Source organism: Pristiophorus japonicus, chromosome 2 (genome assembly GCF_044704955.1).
Source record: "Pristiophorus japonicus isolate sPriJap1 chromosome 2, sPriJap1.hap1, whole genome shotgun sequence".
NCBI classification, from domain to species: domain Eukaryota; kingdom Metazoa; phylum Chordata; class Chondrichthyes; family Pristiophoridae; genus Pristiophorus; species Pristiophorus japonicus.
Window position 1 is genome coordinate 239,896,385 of NC_091978.1, and position 22,319 is coordinate 239,918,703.

Consider the following 22,319-nt stretch of genomic DNA (forward strand, 5'->3'; position numbering starts at 1 on the left):
ATACTTAGGCATCTATCATAAAATGAACAGCTGCTTCAGCATGTCTGATTCAGCCAAGCAATTCATGCTAGCACTGGAGCAGAAATCCATGATATTCCTTCACAGGTTTTATACAAAGTTTCTTTTCCCAGACCATCCCTAGCCAGTGCTGCTAAAGCATAAAACACAGGAACAAGGAGTGATTGGAAGTGACAGTAAGTTTGCAGATATGTGCCCCATTCCAGAGATTTGAGCACTTAATCTAGGCTGACACTTCAGTATAGTACTAAGTATGGGCGGCATTGCCAGAGGTGCTATTCTTCAGATGAAAAGTTAACCAACAGCATCATCTGCCTACTCAGATGGATATAAAATATTCCATTCAAGAACAGCCGGAATTTCTCCTGGTGTTCTGGCAATATTCATCTCAACCAAAATCAGGTTAACTGATCATTTCATCTCATTTGCTGTTTATGACATCTTGCTGTGATCAATTGGCTGCCACATTTGCCTACATAATCTTGGCTGAAACTCTATTACTGAGGGAGTGCTACGCTCTCGGAGGTGCCATCTTTCGGATAAGATGTTACACTGAGGTCTTGTCTGCCTGTTCAGGCGGATGTAAAAGATCCTATGACACAACTCAAATAATAAGAGTTCCCCCAATGTCCTGGACAGCATTTTTCCATTAACCAAAACAGAATAATGGTTATATATCTCAGTACTTTTTGAGGAACTTGTGCACCAATTAGTTATCACGTATGCCCACAAAACTAAGTTTGCACATATGTGCCCCACATTTACTATACTTCAAAATTAATTCATTGGCCGTGAAAAGCTTTGTGGTGTCATGAGAATGTGAAATGCTCTATTTAAATGCAGGTTCATTCTTACTTTCGTATTACTTCATTACATGTAGGGATTATTGGGCAAGGAAGTGAAATATATTTCCATTTTAACTGTTCATATTACTTAAAGAACTCATGATATTATTTAAGTGGAGCAAAAAATGCAGTGCCTGTTTAGAGTCTGAAAATAAAAGGCTGCTATTTTGGAATCAAATGAAAATATTGGTTGATTCAGTATTTTGTAATCTTTCTCTAATGCCAAACACGAAGAGGTTTTTCTGTCAAAATACAGATGAATTATAGAAATGGGAATATTGTTATGTACTCCATTCAAAATTATGCTACTCCACATTATGCATAAGATATACTCCAATTTAACTCAAAAATTTGGTGTTATTTCAAAGAGTACCCAAAATGTCAGGCTCCACAAAACTGCTCATTTAAGGTTAGAGGTAAGAAAGAAAGACTTGCATTTATATAGTGCCTTTCACCAACTCAGGATGTCCCAAAACACATTAGAAATAATGAAGTACTTTAGAAGCGTAGTCACTGTTGTAAGGTAGGAAATGTGACAGCCAATTTGAGCACAGCAAGCTTCCACAAAAAGCTTAGAATCATAGAAACTTATGGCACAGAAGGAGGCCATTCGGCCCATCATGTCTGTGTCGGCCGAAAAAGAGCTATCCAGTCTAATCCCACTTTCCAGCTCTTGGTCCATAGACTTGTGGGTTGCAGCACTTCAACTGCACATCCAAATACTTTTTAAATCAATTCAGGTTTCTACCTCTACCACCCTTTCAAGCAATGAGTTCCAGACTGGACGAAAATATTTCACCTCAACTTCCCTCCAATCCTTCTACCAATTACATAAGAACATAAGAAATAGGAGCAGGAGTAGGCCATTTGGCCCCTAGAGCCTGCTCCACCATTCAATAAGTTCTTGGCTGATCTGATCTTGGCCTCAACTCCACTTCCCTACCCACTCCTCATAACCCTTAACTCCCTTATCATTCAAAAATCTCCACCTGAAAAATATTCAATGACCAAGCTTCCGCTGCTCTCTGGGGTAGAGAATTCCGAAGATTCACGACCCTCTGAGAGAAGGAATTCCTCCTCTTCTCCATTTTAAATGGGAGAGCCCTTATTCTGAAACTATGCCCTCTGGTTTTAGACTCCCTGCATCTACCCTGTCAAGCTGTAGCAATTTGTAATGTCTCCCTATTTAAATAAAAAATTGCTTCTTTATTTTTCCTACCAAAGTGGATAACCTCAGCTTTTCCCGCCTTATACTCCATCTGCCAATTTTTTGCCCACTCACTTAGCCCATATTGGGCGATAGAAAGCAAAGTGGAAAGTCTAGCCCTTGGAGTTTAGGTATGAATCAACTATGAGTTACCTGAAGGGCACAAGAGGTGCAAGAGGCTCAATGGGCTACTCCTGCTCCTATGTTCCTCCCTTTTACTATGTGTGGAAGTAAAGTATAACAGGCAAAATGTGAACTGGTCACCAATATTCAGAATCTGTTTTTAGCCATTTACGCTGTTTGTCCAGGGATTCCATCGATCTTCTACCAAGGTAATGGTGGAAGATCAGGAGAATCCCAAGGAAACTGCAGGCGCCTGTCTCTTTCACCTAAATTATCAACAGGAGCTGTTTCAAAATATTTCATTTGACTTAGTAAACCATTAAGGTGATTAAGATGAATGGGATTTTGCCAAGAGGTAATTTTACAAAGGATTTCAAATAGTCCAAACTATTAGTCCTGAGCACATACCTGAACACTGCAGCTGATCCTGGGACTGCCCCTCTCCACAGGAAGTCACACACCGACCATACTTCATCAGCAGGGGCTCCTTACATGAATTGCATTCAAACTCATTTCGGCAGGTGGCACACGTCTCCTCACATGCTGTGTCAGAAAAAGGTGGTAAAGTACAGATTAGACCAACTGATGCTTCTGAAAAAAACAAGGCTATGCAGAAAGAGTCCAATGCTATTGCATAACAACTTGTTTACTGCTATCTGATCCTGTATTTCATCAAAGCTCTTTTTAAACTAAACCACCTCCATTGAAACTGTACTCTATAGACCTGCTTCCTTTGTTTTTTCTTCCCCTCTTCAGGCTCCTAGCTTAATATAAAATGAGCTGTTCCTCAGCTGAAAAGGCAAACAGCCTCTGCCAGTGGCATCTTCAAGCCAGCTTTTAGCAATTTCCTAGTAGTAGGTCAAGTTGATTTTGCCTCCATCCAACCCGATGGGACTTCAACTCTGTCAAGTTCTTTGATGAAGTAATGGAGATGGTTGAAGACGGAGGTCTGCTTGATATTGTTTATATTTTATTTTATTCGTTCAGGGTATGAGGGCATCGCTGGAAAAAAGCATTTAGAAATTGGGCCCAAGTTTCGGGCCACGCCGGACCTGGACGCCCGTTTTTCGTGCCAGAAAGTGCACCTAAAAAAAACTTACCTATTCTCCGGCTCCCTGTTGGTCTTCTGCAGCTGGGCGCAGCGCAGCACAAGCTGTAGGGGGCGGAGCCAGGTCCCTGCGCTGAAAACAGTGCCGGGACCTCTGCACATGCACGCTACAGTGGGCGCGCATGTGCAGTAGCTCCAGGCGCCCAAAACTGTGGGAGGGGCCCGAAGCACGCAGCCCCGAGCCGTGGCCGAATGGCCTCACTGGGGCTGCGTGAATAAGGCTCCTCCCACCCGACCCGACCCCCGCTTCCCCCCACCGGCGACCCGAACTCCAATCCACCCCACCCCACCCCGGACCTCCACGACTCTCTCCCGCCCCCCCCCCCCTCCCGGACCTCCGAGACTCTCTCTCTCCCCCGGACCTCCGCGACTCTCCCCCCCCTTCTTCCCCTCTCCCCCTCACCCCCCCTTCTCCCCCTCCCTCCCCACCCTTCTCCCCCTCCCTCCCCACCCTTCTCCCCCTCCCCCTTCTCCCCCTCTCCATCCCCCTTCTCCCCCCCACCTCCCTTCTCCCCTTCCCCCCCTCCCATCCCCTTCTCCCCCTCCCCTCGCTGTCAGAAACACAGACACTGACAGACAGAGAGTGAGAGACACACACACAGACAGACAGATAGAGACACTGACAGAGACACACTGGGGGGACCGTCCCAGCACGCTGTTGGAGGACTCCCGGTGCTGCAGTCGGTAAGTAGAAAATGTTTTATTTATTGATTTTTTGAGAAAAAAAATTATTTTTTATAAATTTTTTTTGATCGATTTATTGGTTGATTTATTAATCTTTTTATCATTTATTATTGATGATGGCTCTTTATTTGTAAAACTGAAATGTTCAATGTTTGTAAACTTCCCTTTAAACACCCCCCCCCATTCCCTATGCCTGATTTTCTAAAGTGTAGACAAGGTTTTTTCGAACGTACAAAAATCTTCACTTACTCCATTCTAAGTTAGTTTGGAGTAAGTTTTCACTGCCGAAACTTTGAAAACAGGCGTAAGTGGCTGGACATGCCCCCTTTTGAAAAAAAAATTCTGTTCCAAAGTGAAACTGTTCTAACTGACTAGAACTGGAGCAAACTAAATGCCGAGAATTCAAATTTCTAAGATACTCCATTCTAAACCAGTTGCTCCAAAAAATCAGGAGCCACTCAGGCCGAAACTTGGCCCCATAGAAACATAGAAAATAGGTGCAGGAATAGGCCATTCGGTCCTTCGAGCCTGCACCACCATTCAATATGATCATGGCTGATCATTCACCTCAGTACCCCTTTCCTGCTTTCTCTCCATAACCCCTTGATCTCTTTAGCCGTAAGGGCCACATCGACTCCCTTTTGAATATATCAAACGAACTGGCTTCAACAACTTTCTGTGGTAGAGAATTCCACATGCTCACAACTCTCTGAGTGAAGAAGTTTCTCCTCATCTCGGACCTAAATGGTTTACCCCTTATCCTTAGACTGTGACCCCGGTTCTGGACTTCCAACATCGGGAACATTCTTCCTGCATCTAACCTGTCCAATCCCATCAGAATTTTATATGTTTCTATGAGATCCCCTCTCATTCTTCTACATTCCAGTGAATATCAGCCTAGTTGATCCAGTCTTTCTTCATATGTCAGTCCTGCCATCCCGGAATCAGTCTGGTGAACCTTCGCTGCACTCACTCAATAGCAAGAATGTCCTTCCTCAGATTAGGAGACTAAAACTGAACACAATCCTCAAGGTGTGGCCTCACCAAGACCCTGTACAACTGTAGTAAGACCTCCCTGCTCCTATACTCAAATCCTCTCGCTATGAATGCCAACATGCCATTTGCCTTCCGCCTGCTGTACCTGTATGCCAACTTTCAATGATTGATGTACCATGACACCCAGGTCTCATTGCACCTCCCCTTTTACTAATCTCTCACCATTCAGATAATAATCTGCCTTCCTGTTTTTACCACCAAAGTGGATAACCTCACATTTATCTACATTATACCGCATCTGCCATGTATTTGCCCACTCACCTAACCTGTCCAAGTCACCCTGCAGCCTCTTAGCATCCTCCTCACAGCTCACACTGCCACCCAGCTTAGTGTCATCTGCAAACTTGAAGATATTACTTTCAATTGCTTCGTCTAAATAATTAATGTATATTGTAAATAGCTGGGGTCCCAGCACTGAACCTTGCAGTACCCTACTAGTCACTGCCTGCCATTCTGAAAAGGACCTGTTTATTCCTGCTCTTTGCTTCCTGTCTGCCAACCAGTTCTCTATCCACGTCAGTACATTACCCCCAATACCGTGTGCTTTAATCTTGCACACTAATCTCTTGTGTGGGACTTGTCAAAAGCCTTTTGAAAGTCTAAATACACCACATCCACTGCCTCCCCCTTGTCCACTCTACTAGTTACATCCTCAAAAAATTCTAGAAGATTTGTCAAGCATGATTTCCCTTTCATAAATCCATGCTGACTTGGACCGATCCTGTCACTGCTTTCCAAATGCGCTGCTATTTCATCTTTAATAATTGATTCCAACATTTTCCCCAGCACCGATGTCAGGCTGACCGGTCTATAATTCCCTGTTTTCACTCTCCCTCCTTTTTTAAAAAGTGGGGTTACATTAGCTATCCTCCAGTCCATAGGAACTGATCCAGAGTCGATAGAATGTTGGAAAATGACCACCAATGCATCCACTATTTCCAGGGCCATTTCCTTAAGTACTCTAGGAATCAAACTGTCAGGCCCTGGGGATTTATCGACCGTCAATCCCATCAATTTTCCTCACACAATTTGCTGACTAATAAGGATTTCCTTTAATTCCTCCTTCTCGCTCGACCCTCAGTCCCCTAGTATTTCTAGAAGGTTATTTGTGTCTTCCTTAGTGAAGACAGAACCAATGTATTTGTTGAATTGGTCTGCCATTTCTTTGTTCCCCATGATAAATTCACCTGATTCTGACTGTAAGGAACCCACATTTGTCTTCACTAATCTTTTTCTCTTCACGTGTCTGTTTGCAGTCAGTTTTTATGTTCCCTGCAAACTTACCCTTATATTCTATTTTCCCCCTCCTAATTAAACCCTTTGTCCTCCTCTGCTGAATTCTAAATTTCTCCCAGTCCTCAAGTTTGCTGCTTTTTTTGGCCACTTCATATGTGTCTTCCTTGGATTTAACACTATCCCTAATTTCCCTTGTAAGCCATGGTTGAGCCACCTTCCCCGTTTTATTTTTACGCCAGACAGGGATGTACAATTGTTGAAGTTCATCCACGTGATCTTTAAATGTCTGCCATTGCCTATCCACCATCAACCCTTTAAGTATCATTCGCCAGTCTATCCTAGCCAATTCACGTCTCATACCGTCGAAGTTACCTTTCCTTAAGTTCAGGACCCTAGTTTCCGAATTAACTGTGTCACTCTCCATCTTAATGAAGAATTCTACCATATTATGGTCACTCTTCTCCTCTCTCATTACACAAGACCCAATCTCGGATGGCCAGCTCTCTAGTTGGTTCCTCGACATATTGGTCTTGAAAACCATCCCTTATACATTCCAGGAAATCTACCAGTTTGGTTAGCCCAATCTATATGTAGATTAAAGTCACTCATGATAAATGCTGTACCTTTATTGCACGCATCCCTAATTTCCTGTTTGATACCATCCCCAACCTCACTATGACTGTTTGGTGGTCTGTATACAACGCCAACTTGCATTTTCTGCCCTTTGGTGTTCAGCAGCTCTACCCATACAGATTCCACCTCATCCATGCTAATGTCCTTCCTTACTATTGCGTTAATCTGCTCTTTAGCCAGCAATGCCACCCCACCTCCTTTTCCTTTCAGTTTATCTTTCCTGAATATTGAATACCCCTGGCTATTGAGTTCCCAGCCTTGGTCACCCTGGAGCCATGTCTCCGTAATCCCAATTACATCATATCCGTTAACAGCTATCTGCGCAGTTAATTCATCCACCTTATTTGACAAAGTAATGGACATGTTAGCAAAATTAAAGCCCATGGGATTAAAAAAACAGTGGCAGCGTGGATACAAAATTGGCTAAGAAACAGAAAGCAGAGATTAGCGGTGAATAGTTGTTTTTCAGACTGGAAGGTGGTATACAGTGGTGTGCCCCATGGGTCGGTATTAGGACCATTGCTTTTTTTGATATATATTAATGTCCTGGACTTTGGTATGCAAGACATAATTTCAAAGTTTACAGATGATACGAAATTCGGGTCAACAATGAGGACGATAGTAACAGATTTCAGGACGACATAGACAGACTGGTAAAATGGGCAGACACGTGGCAGATGAAATTTAATAAAGAGAAGTATGAAGTGATACATTTTGGTAGGAAGAATGAGGAAAGGTAATATGAACTAAATGATACAATTTTGAAGGAGATGCAGAAACAGGGAGACCTGGCAGGGGCAGGATAAGTTGAGAAGGGATGAAGGACTTCAGTTTTGTGGAGGGACTGGAGAAGCTGGAGTTGTTCTCCTTAGAGTAGAGAAGGTTAAAAGTAGATTTGATAGAGTTGGTCATACTTATGAATGGTTTTGAAAGTGAAAATAAAGAAAAACTGTTTCCAGTAGCAGAAACCAGAGGACACAGATTTAAGGTGATTGGCAAAAGAACCAGAGGCGCATGAGGAAACATTTTTTTTTACACAGCGAGTGGTTATGATCTGGAATGCAGGGTGGTGGAAGCAAAATCAATAGTAACATTCAAAAGAGAAATGGATAAATATGTGAAGGGAAAAAAATTAGAGGGCTATGGAGAAAGAGCATGGAAGTGGGATTAATTAGATAGCTTTACCAAAGAATCGGCACAGGGACGATGGAACAAATGGTCCCTTACATAAGAAATAGGAGCAGGAGTGAACCATTTGGCCCCTCAAGCCTGCTCAGCCATTCAATAAGATCATGGCTGATCTGATCTTGGTCTTAACTCCACTTTCCTGCCCTCTCCCCATAACCCTCGATTACCCTATAGTTCAAAAATCTGTCTATCTCCTAAAATATATTCAATAAGGGGTAAGCCATTTAGGACCGAGATGAGGAGAAACTTCTTCACCCAGAGAGTGGTGAAGCTGTGGAATTCTCTACCACAGAAAGTTGTTGAGGCCAATTCACTAAATATATTCAAAAAGGAGTTAGATGTAGTCCTTACTACTAGGGGAATCAAGGGGTATGGCGAGAAAGCAGGAATAGGGTACTGAAGTTGCATGTTCAGCCATAAACTCATTGAATGGCGGTGCAGGCTCGAAGGGCCGAATGGCCTACTCCTGCACCTATTTTCTATGTTTTTATGTTTCTATGACCCAGCCTCCACAGCTCTCTGAGGTACAGAATTCCAAAGATTCACGACCCACTGAGAGAAGAAATTCCTCATCTCCGTTTTAAATGGGTGACCCCTTATTCTGAAATTATGCCCCCTAGTTCTAGATTCCCACACAAGGGGAATCATCCTCTCTGCATCTACCCTGTCAAGCCTCTTTAGAATCTTATACATTTCAATAAGATCATCTCTCATTCTTCTAAACTCCAATGAGTATAGGCCAAACCTTTCTTCATAAGACAACCCCTTCATCTCAGGAATCAACCTAGTGAACCTTCTCTGAACTGCCTCCAAAGCAAGTATATCCCTCTTTAAATAAGGAGACCAAAACTGTACGCAGTACTCCAGGTGTGGTCTCACCAATGCCCTGTACAGTTGTAGCAAGACTTCACTACTTTTATATTCCATCCCCCTTGCAATAAAGGCCAACATTCCACTTGCCTTCCTAATTACTTGCTGTACCTGCATGCTAACTTTTTGTGTTTCATGTACAAGGACCACCAGATCCCTCTGTACCACAGCATTTTGTAATTTCTCTCCACTTAAATAATAATTTGCTTTTTTATTCTTCCTTCCAAAAAACCTCACATTTTTTGCCCACTCACTTAATCTATGTATATCCCTTTGTAGATTCTGTGTGTTCTCCTCACAACTTGTTTTCCCACCTATATTTGTATCATCGGCAAATTTGGCTACAGTACACTCGGTCCCTTCATCCAAGTCATTAATATAGATTGTAAATAGTTGAGGCCCCAGCACTGACCGCTGTGGCACCCAATTAGTTACTGTTTGGCAACCTGAAAATGACCCATTTATCCTGACTCTCTGTTTTCTATTAGTTAGCCAATCGTTTATCCATGCTAATATATTACCACCAACCCCGTGAGCTCTTATCGTGTGCAGTAACCTTTTATGTGACACCTTATCGAATGCCTTTTGGAAATCCAACTACACAACATCGACTGGTTCCCCTTGATCCACCCTGCTCGTTACATCCTTAAAAGAACATAAGAACATAAGAAATAGCAACAGGAGTAGGCCGTCCAGCCCCTCGAGCCTGCTCCGCCATTTAATACGATCATGGCTGATCCGATCATGGACTCAGGTCCACTTCCCTGCCCGCTCCCCATAACTCCTTATTCCCTTAACGTTTAAGAAACTGTCTATTTCAGTCTTAAATTTATTCAAAATCCCAGCTTCCACAGCTTTCTGAGGCAGGGAATTCCACAGATTTACAACCCTCTGAATGAATAATTTCTCCTCATCTCAGTTTTAAATGGGCGACCCCTTATTCTAAGATTATGCCCTATCTCTAGTCTCCCCTATCAATGGAAATCTCCTCTCTGCATCCACCGTGTCAAGCCCCCTCATAATCTTGTACATTTCGATAAGATCACCTCTCATTCTTCTGAATTCCAATGGGTAGAGGCCCAACCTATTCAAACTTTCCTCATAAGTCAACCCCTTCATCTCCGGAATCAACCTAGTGAACCTTCTCTGAACTGCCTCCAAAGCAAGTATATCCTTTTGTAAATATGGAAACCAAAACTGCACGCAGTATTCCAGGTGTGGCCTCATGAATACCCTGGATAACTGCAGCAAGACTTCCCTGCTTTTATATGCCATCCCCTTTGCAATAAAGGCCAAGATTCCATTGGCCTTCCTGATCACTTGCTGTACCTGCATACTATCCTCTTGCGTTTCATGCACAAGTACCCCCAGGTCCCGCTGTACTGCAGCACTTTGCAATCTTTCTCCATTTAAATAATAACTTGCTCTTTGATTTTTTTATGCCAAAGTGCATGACCTCACACTTTCCAACATTATACTCCATCTGCCAAAGTTTTGCCCACTTAACCTGTCTATGTCCTTTTGCAGATTTTTTGTGTCCTCCTCACACATTGCTTTTCCTCCCATCTTCATCAGCAAACTTGGCTACATTACACTCGGTCCCTTCTTCCAAGTCGTTAGTATAGATTGTAAGTAGTTGGTGTCCCAGCACTGATCCCTGCGGCACCCCACTAGTTACTGATTGCCAACCCGAGAATGAACCATTTATCCCGACTCTCTGTTTTCTGTTCGTTAGCCAATCCTCTATCCATGCTGATATATTACCCCCAACCCCATGAACTTTTATCTTGTGCAGTAGCCTTTTATGTTTCACCTTGTCAAATGCCTTCTGGAAGTCCAAATACACCACATCCACTGGTTCCCCTTTATCCACCCTCTTCGTTACATCCTCAAAGAATTCCAGCAAATTTGTCAAACATGACTTCCCCTTCATAAATCCATGCTGACTCAGCCTGACCGAATTTTGCTTTTTCAAATGTCCTGCTACTGCTTCTTTAATAATGGACTCCAACATTTTCCCAACCACAGATGTTAGGCTAACTGGTTATAGTTTCCTGATTTTTGTCTGCCTCCTTTTTTAAATAGGGGTGTCATATTTGCAGTTTTCCAATCTGCTGGGACCTCCCCAGAATCCAGGGAATGTTGGTAAATTACAACCAATGCATCCACTATCTCTGCAGCCAGTTCTTCTAAGACCCTAGGATGCAGGCCATCAGGTCCAGGGGACTTGTTCACCTTTAGTCCCATTTGTACTTTTTCTCTAGTGATAATGATTGTTTTAAGTTCCTCCCTCCCTATTACCCCGTGATTATCTATTATTATTGGGATGCTTTTAGTGAAGATCGATACATTAATATTTGTTCAAAGTCTCTGCGATCTTCCTGTTTCCCATTATTAATTCCCCAGTCTCATCCTCTGAGGGACTAACATTTACTTTAGCTACTCTTCCTTTTTATATACCAGTAGAATGTCTGTTTTTATATTTCTAGCTAGTTTACTTTCATAAATTATCTTCGCCCTCTTTGTTATTTTTTTTAGTCGTCCTTTGCTGGTTTCTAAAAATTTCCCAGTCCTCTGGCCTACCACTAATCTTCGCACCATTGTATGCCTTTGCTTTCAATTTGATACCATCCTTAAGTTCCTGAGTTAGCCACGGATGATTCATTCTCGTAGAGTCTTTCTTTCTCACTGGATTATATCTTTGTTGAGAGTTCTGAAATAACTCCTTAAATGTGTTCCCCAGCTTATCTACCGTTTTACCCTTTAATCAATTTTCCCAGTCCACTTTTGCCAACTCTGCCTTCATATCTTTGTAATTGCCTTTTATTTAAGTTCTGGACACTAGTTTGAGACCCAAGTTTCTCACCCTCAAAACTGAATTTGAAATTCTAACATGCTACGATCACTCTTCCCGAGAGGATCCTTTACTATGAGATCATTAATTAATCCTATTTCATTGCACATTACCAGATCTAAAATAGCCTGCTCCCTGGTTGGTTCCTCAATGTATTGTTCTAAGAAACCATCCTGAATACACTCTATCAACTCGTCCTCAAGGCTACCTTTGCCAATTTGATTCGTCCAACCTATATGAAGATTAAAATCGCCCATGATTTTGCAGTTCCTTTCTTACAAGCCCCCATTATTTCTTGATTTATACTCTGTCCTACAGTGTAGCTACTGTTAGAGGGCCTATAGATGATTCCCACCAGTGACTTCTTTCCCTTACTATTTCTTATCTCCACCCAAACTGCTTCTACATCTTGATCTTCTGAGCGAATATCATTTCCCATTACTGCACTGAACTCCTCCTTTATTAATAGAGCTACCACACCTCCTTTTTCTTTCTGCCGATCCTTCCGAAATGTCAAATACTCCTGAATATTCAGTTCCTAGCCTTGGTCACCTTGCAACCGCGTCCATGTAATAGCTATCAGATCATACGCATTTGTTTCTATTTATCTGGTTCCGAATGCTGCGTGCATTCAGATAAAGAGCCTTTAATTTTGTCTTTTTACCATTTTTCCCTACTCTGGCTCTAATTTCTGGTACATTCTTATGTTTACACGCTCTGTCCCTTCCTGTCACACTCTGGTTATCGTTACCCCTATTGCTAGCCGGCACTATTGCTGTCTTCTTTCTCTCTGACTTTTTAAATTCCCCCTCACCAGAATCCTCCCCTCCATTATTTAGTTCAAAGCCCTGTCTACAGCCCTATATATTCGATTCGCCTGAACACTGGTCCCAGCATGGTTCAAGTGAAGCCAGTCCCGACGGAACAGTTCCCTTTTCTCCCAGTACTCGTGCCAGTGCCCCAGGAATCAAAACCCATTTCTCCCACACCAATCTTTGAGCCAAACATTCATCTCTCTGATCTTATTTACCCTATGCCAATTTGCTCGTGACTCAGGTAGTAATCCCGAGATTATTACATTTTGGTTCTGCTTTTTAATTTAACCCCTAGCTGCTCATACTCCCTCAGCAGAACCTCTTTCTTAGTCCTATCTATGTCGTTGGTACGTACGTGGACCACGACAATTGGAGCTATCCCTTCCTACTACGTCCTTACTACACAGTATAAATGCACACGAGGCCCATGCTTGAGAGAAGGTCAGTCTGTGACCTGTCCTTTATTCCTTAGCACTCAAGTGATGAAGGTGGGTGGAGCTTCCCCTTTTATACCTGAAGGTCCAGGTTAGGAGTGTCTCCCACCTAGTGGTCAGTGTTCTCACGGTGTACAACTTAGGTCAGTTTATACATGGGTTACAATGCTGGTTAAATACATGACATCACCTCCCCCCCCAAAGTCTTATTGGGATCACAGGTTGAGTCTCTCTGGTGGTTTACGCTCCCTTGTAGAGCGCCTGAGTTGGGGCTCCGGTTGTTGGGTGCTGGCCTGAGTGTCTGCTGTTTGCGGTGCCTCAGGCTTGTCCGGACTGCCCACAGTGACTGGGCTCTCCTCCCTTTGGTTCCGGTGTTCGGTCACCTGTGGTTGAGTGAACTCTATATCGTGTTCTTCCTCTGCTTCTTCTATGGGGTTGCTGAACCTCCTTTCTGTTTGATCCACATGTTTGCGGCAGATTTGTTCATTGGTAAGTTTAACTACCAGAATCCTATTTCCCTCTTTGGCAACCACAGTGCCTGCGAGCCATTTGGGCCCTGCAACGTAGTTGAGGACAAAAACAGGATCATTTACATCAATACATCGCGCCCTCGCATTCCTGTCATGGTAGTGATATTATGACTGGCACCTGCGCTCGACAATTTCTTTCATGGTGGGGTGTATAAGGGATAATTCGGTTTTGAGCGTCCTTTTCATTAGTAGCTCTGCGGGTGGAACTCCTGTGAGCGAGTGTGGTCGGGATCTATTGGCCAACAGGAGGCGTGATAAGCGGGTTTGTAGGGAACCCCCTTGGAATCTGAGCATCCCCTGTTTGATTATCTGCACTGCTCGTTCTGCCTGGCCGTTTGAGGCCGGCTTGAACGGTGCCGTTCTAACATGGTTAATTCCATTGCCTGCCATGAAGTCCTGGAATTCAGTGCTTGTGAAGCACGGGCCATTGTCGCTGACCAAGATGTCCGGTAGACCGTGGGCGGCAAACATTGCCCGTAGACTTTCTACCGTGGCAGAGGATGTGCTTGAATTTAAAATGTCACACTCGATCCATTTGGAGTAGGCGTCTACTACAACCAAAAACATTTTCCCCATGAAAGGACCTGCGTAGTCCACATGGATGCGTGACCAAGGCTTGGCGGGCCATGGCCAGGGGCTAAGGGGGCTTCCCTGGGCGCATGGCCCAGCTGGGCACACATGGTGCACCTGTGAACACAAAGTTCCAGATCTGCGTCTATCCCTGGCCACCAAACGTGTGACCTGGCAATTGCCTTCATCGTGACAATGCCCGGGTGCCCATTGTGGAGTTCTCTGATGAACACCTCTCTGCCCATCTGGGGCATGACTACACGGTTTCCCCACAGTAGGCAATCGGCCTGAATCGAGAGTTCATCCTTGCGCCTGTGAAATGGTTTAAATTTCTCAGGGCATGCCCTGTACGTGGCTGCCCAGTCCCCATTCAGGACACATTTCTTGACTAGAGACAATAGCGGGTCTCTATTTGTCCAGACTTTAATCTGACGGGCTGTCACGGGTGAGCCTTCGCTTCCGAAAGCTTCAACAGCCATGACCATCTCAGCAGCATGCTCGGTAGCCCCCTCAGTGGTGGCTAGTGGGAGCCTGCTGAGTGCATCGGCGCAGTTTTCGGTGCCCGGTCTGGGCCAAATTGTGTAGTCATAGGCAGCTAACGTGAGTGCCCACCTCTGTATGCGGGCCGATGCGTTTGCATTTATGGCCTTGTTGTCGGCCAAAAGGGACGTTAGGGGTTTGTGATCTGTCTCCAGCTCAAATTTCCTGCCCAACAGGTACTGGTGCATTTTCTTTACCGCATATACACATGCGAGTGCCTCCTTTTCTACCATCCCGTAGTCCCTTTCTGCCTGGGACAGACTCCTGGAGGCATCAGCTACCGGCTGTAACTGACCCTTGGCATTGACATGCTGCAACACACACCCGACACCATAGGACGACGCATCGCACGTTAACACAAGTTTCTTACATGGGTCATATAGCGTTAACAGATTGTTGGAACATAACAAATTGCGTGCTCTATTAAAAGCCCTTTCCTGGCTGTCCCCCCAGACCCATTTGCGACCTTTGCGTAGGAGCACGTGTGCTCAATTTGGGAAGGAGGTTACCAAAATAGTTCAGGAGCCCCAGGAACGAACGCAGCTCCGTCGTGTTACGGGGTCTGGGTGCTCTCTGGATCGCTTCCGTCTTGGATGCAGTAGGGCTGATCCCATCTGCTGCTACCCTCATCCCCAGGAATTCTACCTCTGGAGCAAGGAAGACGCACTTTGCCTTTTTCAGTCGCAGACCTACCCGGTCCCGTCTGCGTAGCACCTCCTCCAGGTTGTGGAGGTGTTCTTCAGTATCGTAACCCGTAATGAGGATGTCGTCCAGAAAAACCACCGTCCCTGCAATCGACTTGAGGAGGCTTTCCATATTTCGTTGGAAGATCGCGGCGGCCGAGCGAATCCCGAACGGACATCTGTTGTACTCAAACAACCCCTTGTGTGTCGTGATGGTGGTCAGCTTCTTCGACTCACTCGCCAGCTCCTGGGTCATGTAAGCTGAGGTCAGGTCCAATTTTGAAAAATGTTTGCCACCGGATAGCGTCGCAAAGAGGTCCTCCGCTCTCGGTAGCGGGTACTGGTCTTGGAGTGACACCCGATTGATGGTGGCCTTGTAATCGCCACATATCCTGACCGACCCATCCGCCTTGAGCACCGGCACAATCGGGCTCGCCCAGTCACTGAATTCGACTGGCGAGATGATGCCTTCCCTCAACAGGCGGTCCAATTCGCCTTCTATCTTTTCCCGCATCACGTACAGCACCGCTCTGGCCTTGTGGTGTACTGGTCTGGCGTCCGGGTTGATGTGAATCACTACCTTGGCCCCCATGAAAGTGCAAATGCCGGGTTGAAATAATGAGTCAAATTTGTCCAGGACCTGTGAGCATGATACTCGCTCCACAGAGGAAATTGCATTGACATCGCCCCATTTCCAGTTCATGACAGCAAGCCAATTCCTCCCCAGTCGTGCGGGACCGTCCCCTGGGACAATCCAGAGTGGCAACCTGTTCTCCGAATCTTTGTGGGTCACGACTACCGTGGCGCTGCCTAGCACCGGAATGATCTGCTTTGTGTAAGTTCGTAGCTGTGCATCAATCGGCGATAATTTTGGCCTCCTGGCCTTGGATGCCCACAACTTTTCGAACTGTTTGATACCCATCAGGGACTGGCTGGCACCCGTGTCTAACTCCATTGATACTGGGATGCCATTGAGGAGCACTTTCATCATTATCGGTGGCGTCCTGGTGTATGAACTGTATACGTGCTCCACATGAACTCGCTGAACTTTAGCTTCCAGCGATTTCCCCCAGTGTCCATTTCTGCAATTTCTGCAGGTATTTTGCTCATCTCTGCAAACTCCGGCTGAATGTATGCCTCCACGCCTCCAGCATGAGTTGCGGTTTGAAACAAAAGGTCCCTTGCCGTCGATCGTCCCTGACTGCCCCTGTTATTGTCCTTGAGTGCACCATTAACAGGTGTTGATGGCCCCATTACTGGCCGCATTGTCCCTTGCAATGGCGTGAATCGCTGTTCAGCTTGCCATTGTCTCTGTCGAACTCCCCCTCTGGGTTCGACTACATGTTGGGGCATGCCTGACTGCCCTTGTCTGCCTGGAGAACTGTGTGCTGCTTTAACAATGTTGAATCTCTGTCCCAACCATTCCTTAACACAGTACCTCTCGTCTGTTCTGCTAGTGGCCATGCTCGCGTGGTTTAAATCCCAGTTTCTTGTCGCCATTGATACGTCCTTACTACACAGTATAAATGCACACGAGGCCCATGCTTGAGAGAAGGTCAGTCTGTGACTTGTCCTTTATTCCTTAGCACTCAAGTGATGAAGGTGGGTGGAGCTTCCCCTTTTATACCTGAAGGTCCAGGTTAGGAGTGTCTCCCACCTAGTGGTCAGTGTTCTCACGGTGTACAACTTAGGTCAGTTTATACATGGGTTACAATGCTGGTTGAATACATGACACTTCCCACTCCAAGTTCCTCTCCAGCCCAGAGGAGATATCCTTAACCCTGACACCGACCGGGCAGACAACATAGCCTTTAGGACTCACATCTTGGCTGCAGAGAACAGTATCTATCCCCTTAACTATACTGTTCCCTACCACTATTACATTTCCTTTACTCCCCCAACTTGAATTGTCCCCTATACCACGGTGCTGTGGTCAGTTTGCTCATCTTCCCTGCAGCCCACACAAGGAGCAAGATCCTCGTACCTGTTGGACAAGTGCAAGGGCTGAGGCTCCTCCAATGCTACCTTCTGGATCCCCATACCTGCCTCACTCATAGTCACACTCTCCTGTCCCTGACCATGGACCAAATTTGAAGTATTTAACCTAAGGTGTGTGACTGCCTCCTGGAACACAGCATCCAGTTAACGCTCCCCCTCCCTGATGTATCACAGTGTCCGAAGCCCGGACTCCAGCTCATCAACTCTGAGCCGAAGTTCCTTGAACTGCCAACACTTACTGCAAATGTGCTCACTGTGGATCACACTGGTGCCCACCAGCTCCCACATGCTACAGCTGCAACACATTGTTTGCCCTGCCATTTCTATTGTATTTTATTTAACTAATTAGGTTTTCAAGTTTTGAAATATCAATGATCTATGTATCATTCTGTGCTGTATCATTCACTGATTCTATGGGGAAATTGTAACTCCAAAAGATGGGTGGGTTGGGGTCGGGTTGGAAGTTAAAGTGTTAAAAAACTGAATCCTGATGCCAACCCACCCACTTCTGAATTTAACTCAGGCGGGACAGGAGGCAGATTGCCACTTTAAATATGATAATGAGGCTGGAAGCATCAGATTTGCCTGGCCGGCCGGGGTTCTCATGCCTCAGATTGGGTTTCCCCCCCATTCCACCCCCACCCCCCCAGAGATCGGACCCTCCGGGGTCAGGGCTCACACCTACCTGAGGTTGCGGCCTCTTCACTGGCGTTCCCCATCCGACTGGAAGCCAGCTGTCAATCAGGCTTTCAAGTTTCCCGCTCTCTACTGCTCTCCCCCCACCCCCAGTCAAAAAATTACAGCTCACGATTCTATGAAAGATCCCAATCAAACCATTCTTTCCTCTATCTACTAACCTAAATCTATATCGCTCAACACCTTACTGATGCAGGGAATCTGTCTAATTTAATACTGAACTATTTCACCAAGCAACATAAATGTATTCCAAAGTAAATGAATAGATAATCTCAGGCTATACACCAGCAATTTCCCAGATGCACACCCTGCAAGAGGAACAATCATCCTTTATAATGTTTGAGTGTGAAGAATGACTCTTTAAATTGTGGTGCTCAAGGGTTCTTTAGATTATAATTATGTCCTCTAGTTCTCTTGAATCGTTTTACACAAAAGACCTTTCTACATGTCCTTTGCCTTTCTCCATAGGTTAATTAATTAAACCTGGAATCATGCAAGAAATCCAAATAAATATAGTGTAGTATAGTGATTGATTCCTTTATTTTATGGAATTCAAATATATAGAAAGGCATAGAGGTTACAATACAGAAACAGGACATTGGGCCCAACTAGTTTGTGTCAGCATTTACTCTTCATACAAGCAAATAGTCCTAATCAAATTTACCAAACATATTCTCATATGCCTTCAACCCCTTTTCCTTCATCCAGCTATCCAAACGAATCTTTAATGTTGACATAGTTGCTGTCTCAACGACTAACCTTAGAAGTGAATTCCACAGCCTCACAAATTTCTGTGTGTAGTTTCTCTTGCTCTCTGCTCTAAATCGCTTACATTTAATCATGTATCTATGGCCCCTCGTCGAAGACCCCTTAACTATCGGAAACAACCTACTTCTCTCTACCATCTTTTCATAATTTTAAACACTTCTATCCTATTGTCCTAATTTTATTGTCCTAACAAAAAAAGACACAAATTTTCAAGTCTTCCTTCGTATTTGCATTTTCTCATATTCCATTAGCTTTTTCATGTTTTTATCAATCCGAGGTGTTACCTCTAATGTTATGTAATTTTGAATCCCCAAATCCATTCGTTCTTCCACAACACAAGTCTATTTCTATTCAGAGTATAATTACTGCTGTTATTCTTTTTACTGCCTCGCATCACCATTTCCCCATTCATTCTCAATATTCCTTTGCAGCTTACAAGTGTTTTTTCTAAACAAGTAACAAGGCCTTCTATTTTGGCATCATCTAAAAATTTAAACAATACTCCCTCTAGGCCAAATTACTGATATATAGTGAACAAAAGTAGCCCCAGAATAAAATCCAATGGGACACCACTACTCACTTCCAACCATTCTGAAGAACTGTCTTTAACTCCTGGGGAGAAATTCGGGCCATTTGCACCTCCCGGGGGTGGGGGGCCTAATGGGGCGCAAAGGGTTTTGTGACCGGGCACAGCGCCACTAACAACTCCCGCTAAATTCGTCACTCCCGCTACGGTGTTGCGCCCCGAAATTTAAAGGGGATGTGGCCGGCTGCTCCTAAAAGAAAGTCCGCTTTTCTTGTCTGCACCGTTGCCGCTTTGGACCAGGGTCTGTGCCACGATCGCTCAGCCCGCCACTCGGTTTGAGGGCCGGGCTGATCGCGTGGCACCCTCACTCCCCAGTGGTCCAGGTTAATTGAGGGAAGAGCCCCTCCTATGTGGCAACGCTACCAGCCCAGTGCATAGCACTGCTGAGCCGTGCACCCCGCTACCGCTTGATTTAGTGCTGCACTTCCTTTTTGGGATGGCAACCCCAATTTATCATGAGAGGTGAGACTTCTGCGCCTGGTGCAAAGTCTGGCGTCTCGCGAGTGTTGCCATCCTCAAAAGGGGCGCACTCGAATTTCTGGGCTCTATGCTCTGTTTACTCCCTTCTAACCATGTTTTAATCTGGTTTGCTATCCTCCCCCAAATCAATGCCTATTAATCTTTTCTAATATTCTCTCATGCGGTACCCTGTCAAAGGCATTCCTAAAGTCAATGTACACTACATCCACTGCATTTCTCCCATCTACCAAGTCTGTTACCTTCTAAAAGAATCCTATGAATTTTGTCAAGCATGACCATCCCTTTTGATTACTTCTATTTTCCCTTTATCTATATACGTTGTAATTTCATCCTTAATAAAAGACTAAGGGTTAGAAATTCCACTCCATTTCTGCCGGTTTTCAGCGAAAAACTACCCGGCAAAAATTTCCACTCCTTTTCACAAAGAGTTCCACCGGCGGTTTCGGGGAGCGGACCGCCGGCATATACCGCCAGAAAAAAAACACTACCGCCCAAGTTTGGGCTCAGCGGTGACCCGTAAGTAAGATTGAAAAAAATGCTCATGAAAAGCAGCCGGAGCTGGGCGGTAGGTAAGTAGCCTGTAAAGAAAGGTACGTTAAAGGGTTTTTTTATAATTCTTTTCCAGCGATTAAGTTGAAAAGGGTCCTGAAAATGTTTCTGATTTTTTATTTTATCTTTTTTGGAAAAAATATTTTGTGTGTTTTCCCCCCTCCGAGGCCCAACCCGCAGCCTCGGACTAAATTTGAGTAATTACCCCCCTTTTGATTAAGAGCCACCCAATTTGCCAAGGATCGCCTTTTCCGCCGGGAATCTGTGTGTAAGACCCATTTTTCTCACCGGGCGGTATTTTTTCCTTTTTTTGTGCAATTTTTCACTGGTATGAATTTAAGAATCTTAGCGATCTTTTGGGCGGCAATCCAGCGCTAACATTTTTCCCATCGCAGATGTTAAAATAACTGGACTGTAACTAATCAGATTAGCTCAGACTCCCCTTTACAAACAGATACTGCATTTTCCACTTTCCAGTCCTCCAGCACATGTGCACAATCATTAGAGGCCTGAAATATTTGGGGGTTTACTGGTTTACAGATGTTTATGAAGTTTTAATTACCCTTTTCTTATAAAGAACCCTGTGAGTGGAATGTCATTTAGTGCTTATCGAATTGAAAGATTTTTGTAAGTTATTGAGGAGACATTTGTTTTCTTGGACAGTTTTTTTTTATGGATGCAGTTAGAGACTTCCCAAATGCCTCTGATGAAAAAAGGTAGAGCTTAATGGACATCTGTCAGATTTGATGACAACATAACAGCCAAAGGGAGAACCCGTGCAGATACAAGATACATTCCCATTTTCAAAACAATGGGAAAGGGAGATTTAATATTCAGAAAAGATTTTCTTCCAATAGACTCCAATAGTGCAACAATTCAACTATTACCTAAACATTTATCTTGTCCAGAAGTATTTATTTATTGCACATTTGATGTGATAAACAAGATAGCAAAATAGTCTGTTTTAAAAGTTTTTGGTGTGGGTGTAATTCTTAAATTCTCAATAGATCCATGAGCAAATCTTTGACAAAGATTTCAGTCAGCATACAATCACTAAACTAAAGGTAAATGTTAATTCGATGCTGGAAAAATTATTGCCAGTATCACAAAGAGGAATTTCAAAGAAAGGCAGATGAATGTGCACATACCCTTACATAGTCCACCGTCCTTGTAGAATCCAGGGCTACAGCTTTGCAAACAACGACCATCCTGCAAGAATTTGCTCTTATCGTAGCAGATGTCACAATGATCAGGAGACTGTGTGCAGGTCAGGCAATCGGCATGGCACTGAACTACAAAAGAAGTAATAAAGTAAAGTCAATAATTCATTTGTAATAGGGTACAAAGCATGTCTACAGACATTTTGTTTCCACCGTTTAATCGTTAGACAATACTGAGTGAGGGGAGGCTATGATTTTGAAAAAAATATTTATTTAATATTTGCATATATGCCAACCGCTGCTTTTGATGCAGAGTCTCAGGGGCCGAAATTGATGAACTTACTGCCCACTGATGCTGACATTCCTTTGCTCGAACCGCCCAGTGTCACTTTTGACGTGGCCTGCAGTGGGCGGGAGGGGAAAGCCACCGGGAAGCGCCCGCTGATGGCCGATGCGCGTAAGTACACTCCCGCCCACCGAGATGCGATATTCATGCGGCTGGAGTCGACGGCAGGACGGCAGAGGACCGCTGTGTGGAGGCTGCTCTGTCCTCAACGGTAAGTGTGAAGACGGGGGAAAACAGGTTAATGACATTTTTTTAATTTATTTCTTTACAGGGACTTACCTGTATGCGGTCCCCTGAAGGTCGTCAAGATTTAAAATTTTTTTCAATGCTTTTTATTTTTAG

The 22,319-nt window shown here is 44.5% G+C and overlaps 1 protein-coding gene across 1 annotated transcript in view; it reads right to left on the bottom strand.

Moving 5' to 3' along the window:
* The window catches only part of fras1 (Fraser extracellular matrix complex subunit 1), a 757,390-nt gene that overhangs the window by 348,073 nt on the left and 386,998 nt on the right, over positions 1-22,319 (bottom strand). Inside the window, exons 13-14 of the mRNA XM_070871094.1 lie at positions 21,620-21,763; positions 2,602-2,736 (exon numbers count right to left, since the gene is read on the bottom strand). Coding sequence (XP_070727195.1) covers positions 2,602-2,736; positions 21,620-21,763 — 279 coding nt within the window. The remainder of the gene's footprint in view (positions 1-2,601; positions 2,737-21,619; positions 21,764-22,319) is intronic.